The sequence below is a fragment of the Perissodus microlepis genome, chromosome 20, assembly GCF_051167445.1.
Source record: "Perissodus microlepis isolate ML-2025 ecotype Zambia chromosome 20, ASM5116744v1, whole genome shotgun sequence".
NCBI classification, from domain to species: Eukaryota; Metazoa; Chordata; class Actinopteri; order Cichliformes; family Cichlidae; genus Perissodus; species Perissodus microlepis.
The window spans coordinates 32606004-32616364 of NC_140480.1; the positions used below are offsets into that span (position 1 = coordinate 32606004).

Sequence of the window (10361 nt, forward strand, 5' to 3'; positions counted from 1 at the left end):
TTTCTCAGTTTCCGTCAACTGTTCGATTAGTAGATGACACCTTCTACCTGCTGAGCTGCAGGAGAGAAGCCTCCCCAGTGTTACTGCGTTTGTGCTGTGCAGAGATTCAGAGATGCTCTATTAAATCTGCTGATGATTCGTCTGCAGAAACGCTCTCTGTGATCTGTCATATCTGGTACTGTTAAAACACACGACACCGCTGAGCCAAAACACTGACCTCCAGGGGAAGTGAACATCGTTGGGTGTCAGGTAGGGACAGTCCAAGTCTGCAGGGGTGAGGACTCACCTCAGACTTGTTTAGAGAACAAGTCTGAGGTAAGTCCAGTCCCACTGGGAAGCTCAGAAGTCTGTAGAGTCCAATTCTTGGCTGGTTCAAGGTGATGCCAGATTTGTGGAGAAAAAATGGAGACTCAGAGTTGGTGTGATTGATGCTGGATCTGGTCTAAACGTGTTTCCTATATGAACTGAACTTTGGGCACAGTGAAACAGCAGAAAATGCAGCGGAGACGTTTCCACTGAGACAAACATCACTCAGGATCTCTGTCAAGTCGTTCTTTGTGATATTAAACCTTCTGAAATATTCAGAGCTTCACTTTGTGCCTGCAGCTCTGAGACTCCGATCATCAAACATTCAACATCGCAGCTGCTCGCATCATTCTGCTTCCTTTTTAGTTGTTCCACAAAAAAAAGAACTTCACAAAATGCTCTGCAGCAAATGTAGCGCCCCCCAGAGGCCAAAATAGCCAACCTTTCTGAACAGTTCAAATCCTGATGACTCAAACCACCTGAATGTGTCATGTTTGTCCAGCGTCTGTCAACTGCAAGTTGAACGTTTTTAAATGCCACAGAGCTGAATTATGAACTGGATAATAAACAAAAGTGAATTAAAGTAAATATCTAAACAGTTTAAGCAGCTTTAGCACTTTAGATCTAAGAAGTAAAATATTGGACTGAAATATGGACTGAAAATAATAATAATAATCTGATCTGTAATTGTCTCTCTGATGTCTTGCAGCTGAATTTAGTTTTCAATACTGTCAGCTTCCTCAACAATCTACACTTTTTCAGTTCTGATGATTGCACATGCTCCTGCAGACAGAGGATGTTTGTCGGTGCCTGAAAGAACATATACTCAGTTTTATGCTTTATGCACTTTCCTCCTGATGGTAAACAAGGTGTCACCGTGTGTTGCAGGTGTCCGACCAGCTGGTGGAGATAAATGGAGACAGTACAGCAGGAATGACTCACAGTCAGGCCGTTGAGCAGATCAGAAGAGGAGGACATCGAATCCACCTCGTCCTCAAGAAGGGGAACGGATACGTGCCCGACTACGGTGAGACTTCACAGGACGGACTTCAGCTCTGTTACACATGACACAGCTGAGAGAAAACTGGGAGACATTCTCTCTGCTAAGACTTCAGTTTCAAGTTCTTCTTGATCCTCTCTGAATTCTTTAATCTTTTATATCTTTTAATCAAAATGGCACACGGTGAAGTTTGACCCCAAAGCATAGGAGGATCACTGAGTCACTCTGGGCGTGTGTCCAGGGGCACTCTGTCTCATTATCCATCTACAGCTTACAATCAGCAAGATTAATAATAATCCTGCTGACAAATACACAGATAAACCAGCAGCACTGAAAACTGCCTGGACTCTTTAGTGACTCACTTGCTCTGTTAAGACAAGAGACTGAGGAAATAGCCGGGAAAGCTCTAACTTTCACAGCCTGCCCACAGCAGCTGAAAACTAACTTGTTCCAGGAGAGTTTGCATTTCTGACCTCATAAGGTCAGAATTTGTGCAGAAAATCGCTTTTGTGTCTCTAGCAGCAGGGTTGCCAACAAATCGCTACAGACCTTCAAACTTCATGTGGCCTTCCGATTAGCTCAAGATCAGTGCATAGAGAGCTTCCAGGAATGGGTTTCTATGGTCGAGCAGCTGCATCCAAGGCTTACATCACCGAGTGCAGTGCAAAGGGCTGGATGCACTGGTGTAAAGCACGCTGCCACTGGACTCTAGCACATGGAGACATGTTCTCTGGAGTGATGAGTCACGCTTTTCCTACTGGCCTGCTGATGGATGAGTCAGGGTTTGGTGGTTGCCAGGGCAACGGCACTTGTCTGACTGCACTGTGGCAAGTGTAAAGTTTGGTGGAGGGGGAAACAGCCAGTTTCTTGGAACCTCTTCTCATAGCTCAAAGAAACAGTAAAGCTTTAAAATAATAAGGTCAGTGAATTTGGAAGCAATCTGTGTAATTCCTAAAAGCTCAGGCGTCTGATTGCTCTCAGCGCTCAGCTTCAGAGCGTTTTTTCTTTTTAGGCTCTGCATGATGTCATCAAAAAATAGAATACCCATCCTAATATGGTCATCTCAGCTACAGAAGCCCCTCTCATCAGGTTTCATAAAAGGGGAGGAGTTAAAAAGTTTGTTTCAGGCAGCTTGAATAGCCCAGCCCACTATAAGATAAATAAGGATTGTTTTGAATTGAGAGTTATGCAAAGCTACTCTATTAGAGTTCAAAAATATAAATATTGAGATGGAAATAAGAAGATGTTCATGAATACTCTGTTGAAGAGGCTTTTGTAAAGTACTCCCTCATCACTGACCTTTGACCTGCCTCCTCGGCTCTCTCACTGTTTGACTTAACTTTCTTTGACTCTCTTTTCCTCTCCTTCCTCTTGTTTTTCCTCTTTCTCCTCCTCCTCAGTGGAGCTCTCCAGCCTGTCTCTCTGTATGACCAACTCTAAACAGGGGGAACCCTGCTTCTACGTGATTGGACGCACTGAAAACACGCGGTTGGTAACTCCGTGTTTTCCCATCTGCTTTCATTTTCTTCACTTTCACTTTATCAATCCTTCATCTTCACTGATCATCAGCTGCAGTCTGCAGCATTATAGTCACATGTGAATAGCCATCAGATTACTGTACTGAGTATTTTAAGTGTTATTATTTGCATGTAAAGCGCCACACATATAGGTCCAGTACCTGATAGTGAGTAACCTGACAGTTTTATGTTGTTTCTGTTTAAAGGTACATTACCACCATCTTCTGGTGGTAGTAACATATTACAGCCAACCAGGTCCCGGTAAAAACCCTGACTGGCTTTAAGTTGTAGTGGTTAAAATATTTCTTACATGCAGAAAATCCCCAGTGTGACACGGAGAAGTGACACAGACTGAACTTTAGACTTTAGTGCCATCGTGTTGGTCATTTACACCCAGATTCAGAGGGGTGCCAAGTTAGCAGCTAATGTTAGCAAGCAGATTTAGATACCTAATCACTGCTGATTAAGACATTTGAAAAAATTATTGAATTTCTGTGACCAGAACTGGAGCAAAAACTTCATGGACAGTTTGCACCTCACAGCAGGCCTTATTATGCTGTTGATTTCATTAAAAGGCATCAACACCACAAACACAAATGAGGCTTCCAGTTCAGTGGCTCATGATGGGAGAGGTGAGGCCCAGCAATCATTCGTTGGTTACACGAGCACACCTGTCCACCAAAGTAGCCACGCCCCTAACTTTAATAATTCAAAAAGAGCAAGTTTCAAAACAATTCGACTACTTTGCATTAGAGAAACTGCAGCTTTGGCACCTCAGCTTCATTTTTCAGCACTGATGTTTGCATATTTGTAGCAATAGAGAATGTGTATTCTAATATAATAGAAATATAAATCTTCAAAAGTGCCAACATCTGAAATGTTTCTATTTTCATATCTTGGCTACATGATCATGAATTTCTGATTGAACCTCCTGCTTCATTTGTCCTGGTTGGGTTTGGTTCAGAGTCTGAACACAAAGCTTCAGACTTTCATATTAGACCCTGATTTTTTTGACAGAAGAAAAACGTACTTTTAAAAAAATAAATAAAAGGAATAACCACAATAATTACTTGCAGATATTCAGATAATTATATTCTTTCTCTGTTTGTCCATAAGGCCCTGAGGAAGGAGCCCTCTCCCCCTCCTCCTCTTCACACACCGAGGAGCTGGATGTGGATATGATAACCATGACAACTGCCTCTCTTAGCCAGGAAATGAGACGAGGAAGTGGTGCGGGAGAAGGAGAGAGGAGGAGGAGAGAGAGGGAAACCAAAAGAAGAACAGGAGGATTAGGATTAGGGCCTCCTGCTCTGGACCTGGACATAGTGGAGGAGGAAGCACGGGTGCTGGAGAGGAGATGGCAAGAGGAGGAGCAAAGGGAGGAGAGGAAGAGAAGAAGTCAGACTGTCAGGCAGATGAAGCAGGATGACCTCAAGGAGCAGGGGAGGAGGAGCAGGAGCTTACCCAGGAGTGATGCCCGCCTCAGGGACTCACCTCTGTCAGAGGAGTCCAGAAGAGGAGGGGGAGAGCGGGAGAGGAGAGAGGAGAGAAACAGCAGCACCAACCGCCGTGCAAAGCATGCTGGGAACTCGGCTGCATCTCAGAAGGCAGCGTTCTCCTTCCTCATGCCGCTGGACGATGACAGCAGTGACAGACATCTTTCCGACAGCGAATCAACATCCAGTTTTTCGGAGATGCACCTATCAGCAGCAAGCATCGCCACTGCTGGCTCGAGGGAGGAGTCTGATTGGAGGAGAGCTGAGTTGCCGTTGCAAGATGGAAATGGCCCGGGCCCTTGGCTGAAGCCGAGCACGCAGAGACTGACGCAGGTGCTGACGAGCAGTCAGATCCGTGGGCGGGGACTAGCGAGTGGGCTCTCTCTCTGATTGGCCAGCTGTGAGGGCATTCTCCTCTTTTATTTGCTGATTTTTTTTTTTATTGGCTACTTATCAAGGGCTTTTTTGATTGGCCTGCTGGAGAAGACACACCTCCGTCTGTGTCCAACTGGATGACCACAGAAAACTCTGTTTGTAATTGGCTGGTGGGTGACATAACAGCTACACAGACCTGCCGAACCAACACCTTTAATATTACCCATCATGCCTCAGTACATCCTGAGACCTGTATCATAAAGCTATATCGGGCCGCCATCGCCTGTCAGACAATTTCAACCCTCCACTTATTTTATCTTCCTCTCGGGATTCTGTTTTATTTCGACTTGATTCGAGTAACATCCTAATACGGGTTAGGGTTAGATTACAGCGATTGAAACATTCACCAAATCACCCGAGCTGCCTGTGGACAGCTGAACTCTTTGTGATACAGGCTCCTGGTCTGCAGACCTGATGTGATGTTTCCGTGTGAAACATCATGTCTGCATTTCATGGCTTCATCACGATCATCTTCACTCGCATCCTTCCAACTTCAAAATGGTATGCAAACAACATCCGAACCGAACAACGGCGCTGTTTCGTGATTCTCTCTGTGTAATCTGAGCATGTGAATATTACTGGAATGATTTTTTTATTTTTATAAACGTGTAACAAAATTATTATTATAACGATATTAGAGATTAAATAGATCCAGAGATGATTTGATTTGCCTGCTTGCTTGTAAAAATGAAAGGAAAATAACCTGATGATGTAACAGAGCCATACACACGCACACACACATACAGATGTCAGGTCCAGCTGTGGTCCTGTCGGCTGTCGAGGAACATAACATCACCATGGCAACATGGCCTGTCTCTATAGCGACAGCCGCGGAGGAGCAGGACGACCTGCAGCTTTGGATCATAACAAGTGCCTCGTTTTGTTTCAGCCTTCGTCCTGCAGACTGTCGCTTCGCAGAAGCTGCAGGCAGAGACGCACGCCGTCACTTCCTGCAACACGTCAAACAACGCCAAGACCTTTCAGACACCAAAATATCCCATCATGCAACAGCCAATACTGAGTTTAATGCTTTTTATAATTGAGACATACTTGAGCTAAGAATCAGTTTGTGTGCCACAAAAACAAAATGACCCTTCATGTTATCTGAATGTGTCTTCGCCTTAATTCCAGAGGTCCCAACATTAGGGCGGCAACTAATTATTTTTACTACTGAGTAATCTTTGATTTTTTCCCCTATAAGATGTCAGAAAATAGTCAAAAGATTGTGCTGTAACTTGTCCAACCCATAAATGCATCTTCAGAGGCCTTTTATGGGTTTTCTTGTTGAAAGATGTTTAATTTACATCAAGTGAATCAAAGGAAATCATTAAATCCTGACTTCTTTTCTTCAGGCTTCAGAAAATCTGGCATTTTACCAACTAATTAAATTTATCGATTGATTTTGTAGCTCTGTTTAAAACAACAGGAACAAAATTTACACAGACCTCATCTGTAATCTATAAAATCTCAAAGTTAAATTAAATATAAATGGGTATATCAGATATCTGCACCCTTAAGACATTTGTTAAGAGTGTAGAAATAGTTCTGTCATTTTATAGACAAATCAATGAGAAGCAACAGTACAGCCCTGTGTTTGCCATTTGGACTGAGGGTTAGTGTGCACTACAGAGATGTAAATAATATTAAATTAACAGATAAAACCAAAACACTGATTAATGTCCACAGGATGATGTGCAGTGACGTGATGTGAGACTGTCAGTGCATTGACACATGCATGACGTTCAGAGAATTTCAGCCTAGAAGTTCAAGTTGAATAGTGCAAACAATCACGCACACGTCTGAATCGAAATAGCAGAAGAAACAGTGTCTAGAAACAGTGTCTAGATTTTTCTTTTTGTTGTTCATGTAGCAGGTTTTTTAAGCCACATTTAAAATGTTTATTTTAAAGAGTTATTCACGCGAGAGTACTTTATTTAAACAACTAATAACGCTAACAACATGGTAAGGCTCCTTTTAAGGAGGACCTATTCTGCCTTCCCTGAGGTCTCGTAACAAACCAAAGTATTAAACATGTCGAAGTAAAACATGAAAGCCAAAAAATATTTAGAAATTAGTAAAATTATTTATAAAACATATTTTGTTTCTGTTTTCACAATAAAATTGGCCAATCACATGGAAGTGGCTGTACAAAGGAACAGCGTAGGATCGGTAAAAGAAAACTATAAATCATGCTATGCTACGTTAGCTGAGTCCCCAAATAAAGACCAAGAGCTGGAAATGAGCAGAATAGGTCTCCTTTCAGAATCACACCGAAGAAATGTAAAGTTTTTAAAATAAAAGATTATATGATGTAAAAATAATAAAATGGTCACTGCTCTCTGCGGACAAACTGCAGAACAGTGTTTTCACACCTTATTTGTTGTCATTTATGGGCCGATCTACAGTACGTGCTGATGCTGATGTGTCAGATTAACGTAATGTTTTCAGTTTGTGCATCAAAACTCATCCAAAGACTGTTTATGAGATGAAGAAGCTTCACTCTGTAACAAAGCTGTAAAACGGCTCATTTTAGACCAATGAATGAAAACTATTTGTTGTCCAGACCCGAAGATGAAGGTTTTTTTTGTAAATGTCAAACTTTGGATTGTTGAAACAATATTTTAAAAATATAACCGTGAGCCGAGGAAAGTTGTTTCATTTTAATAGACAAAACTATTAATCCAAAGCATTTTTCAGCAGGTTGTTAATCAACAATAAAAACAGCCGTTAGCTGGATGAGCTTCTTTTGACAGAGTAGTGAAACTTCATCCTCCTCCAGCTGCTTGTGTTTCAGGACAGTTAAACTTGATGTCAGATCAATATTTGAGCTGATCAGGGTCACAGCTTTATAGAGGGAAAGGGAATATGAAGCTTGCGGAAAAAACAGGGTGTAAATATCAGATTTAAAAGCACCTGTTTTGTTTCAAAGATCAACAGTAACCCTTCCCTGTAACAGGTGTTTCTGATTTCACTGTTTGTTTTGTTTTTTTAAGCTAAATCACGTCTGGAAACAGCTGGACTATTAATGACTAACCTCACTGTAAATTTAAGAATATTTTCAAATATGACTTCAAATACAGATTAACCTGTTATTGCCATTGCATCGATTATTGGCAAGTAATTTGTAAGTAGCAAATCAGACTTTATTTTCTATTCAAAGCAAGCTCTCATATTGAATCTATTAAATAACAGGCTTGCTGCTGCATAGAGGGGACAATAACCACTTAACCCTTTCTGATGCCAGAAATCACATTTGCAACACTAATGCAAACGTTACATATATGCTGACTTCACTGACCTTGATTTGCAACGTAAAAATGAAAAAAAAAAAGAAGAAGAAAGAAGTAAAAATGGTAAAAAGTCTTTTTAATGCATGCCCTGTGAGGGGTTAAGCATCAGTTCACAAATACTCAGGATTCAGAGCCTCACTGAGGTCACGACAGAACGTCCCTTTTTCTGCTGAGGACAGTTCACTTCAAAAATCAGTTTTACTGATTTTCTTTCCTTTGAGCTGTTCATCCTTCTAGATGTCTTTGTTGTAAATTGCACGGTTTTGCAGTTTCATATAGGAACTGCAGGATTTAGAAATCCAACTGCATCACTGTGCAGAAGGAAGAATGGCTCTGTCCATTAGAGAGAGGCAAGTCCTAAACTATATGGTCAACTGAAATCAAGACTGTAAATTTAATAATATTTATTGCTTTGATGTGCTAAAAAAATACTTTGAAGTTATAAACCACACAAAAATAAATAAACCAACACCTCATCCATCGATCCATTACATCACTTGCATCATTTTAATGTCTGTTTCTATGTTCCATCCACAGCCTTAGCAGTTAAACTACAAACACCACAAACCCCTGTGCTACCCTTTAGCCCCACCCTTCTGCCTCCTGTCTTTCAGGGCATTAGGATGTTTGTCTTCTATGCATTTTCTAAGACTGTGTCCTAGCGACTGATTCCCTGATTGGTGCGACCAGCGCCTAATCACAGGATCGCAGAGTCTGGACTAATGATTCTAACAAAGGATCTGATCATTCAGGTTCTGGTCCAGAGACAACCAGGAAGAGCCAAGTTCACGCTGGACTGAACAGTTTTACCATCAGACCTGCTCCCAGGCAGCAGGATGGAGGAACGCCACTCAGCTGTTTGCTTAATGCAGTTTTTATCTTCAGCAGTTGGCTGTAAACACGCAGAAGTGACTGAAGCAGCTGATCTGATCCGTCAGTGATCGCTCGGTGTCTTTAGATCCAGTCTGACTTTAAAACTCTGAGCTGGACCAACATCAGCTCAGGTAGGCCAAGCTAACTGTCTGCAGCCTTGTTCAATAAACAAGCTCATGTGAAATGAACTGATTATTTGGGAAAATATCTTTATTTGCTTTCTGTTCTCAGGTCAGTGCCGGATAAAGTCGCTTATCCTGACAGCTGAAGCACAGGATAGCAGGCTGAGGATACTGAGGCATGCATGACAAATAAAACATTCAAATTTAAAGCAACACTGTATTGATAAGCATGAGCAAACAAGCAACCTCTATGACCCCAAGAGTTACTGGAACAAACTTCATAATTTCTTTTCTTCTGGGTACTAGGCACAGGTGTGATTTTTAACCATTCAAAGGCTCATTGTGTAGATATAGAAACTGTATTTAGACACGTGTGAAGCTAACATGTTACAAGTCTGCCACAACTATCAGTTTCAGGTGGAAGGCAATCTTTGAAGAGTACGGCCTTTTACCGTGACTATAGAGCTGATATTAAACCAAGATGAGAAATGAGTAAAAATCCATATTTGATTATTTGTTCAAATAAGGCCTCGTTCACATGAGCATAGAGTAAAGCTTTATATTCAAACACTTGCTAACTCTCCTCTGAGCAGTAGTGAAATTTGAAAGTGTGACACACATTTTTCATCTATAGTCCAAACCAGGTGGGTCACACCTGCACAGTGTCCTACTGACCTTACTATACAGATGGCAAACATGTCGGAGTTCATTTGAAATACACTATTTGTGCTCACACTCACACACTCCAAAGCTGGAGTGTTTCCTTGATGAAGACACAAAGGTGGATCCTCTGTCACGAGCCTCTCTAGCACACCGTCCAGGAATCTGCTAATAACAGCAATGTAAAAAAAATGCTCGTGATTTTAGTGGTCGGATGGCGTCCACGCTGACTCAAACTGCAGAAACTGTGTTTGTAAAGACTATTCCAGCATTCCTCCTACAAACAAGCAAAGCTCACTGGCAAAAAGAAATGTGTTCATTTGCATATTGAAAATATGCAATAATAACTTTATAACAATATTTTCAAAAAGCCTGGGTCTCTAAGGTGTTGGGCAACACCAATTTAACATGTTAATATTTAGCATTGCTGCAGCTCTTCTTTCCTCCTCCTGCAGCAGCTGGGTAATTTAATCACTTATCTGGATCTTTTCAACATGTGCTGTTGGTGTTTTTTTTCCCACACAAATAATCTGACTTGCAGTGTGCTAAAGATCATCCAAGAAGTTATTTCCTCAATTTTACAAAAACATTGGCAGCATCAAATAATAATGTAGAGTCTTCAAGACAAATGGCGAAAGAAAAAATTTCTGGATGTTTTCTGA

The 10361-nt window shown here is 41.5% G+C and overlaps 1 protein-coding gene across 4 annotated transcripts in view; it reads left to right on the plus strand.

Annotated features, from left to right (window-relative positions):
* Positions 1 to 9105, plus strand: part of LOC146364974 (membrane-associated guanylate kinase, WW and PDZ domain-containing protein 3-like) — a 60908-nt gene extending 51803 nt beyond the window's left edge. For all 4 annotated transcript variants that reach the window (XM_084917995.1, XM_084917996.1, XM_084917993.1 and 1 more), the window contains exons 20-21: positions 1195 to 1333; positions 3940 to 9105. In XM_084917995.1, coding sequence (XP_084774121.1) covers positions 1195 to 1333; positions 3940 to 4709 — 909 coding nt within the window. In that variant the 3' untranslated portion in view covers positions 4710 to 9105. The remainder of the gene's footprint in view (positions 1 to 1194; positions 1334 to 3939) is intronic.
* Positions 9106 to 10361: the final 1256 nt, after the last annotated feature.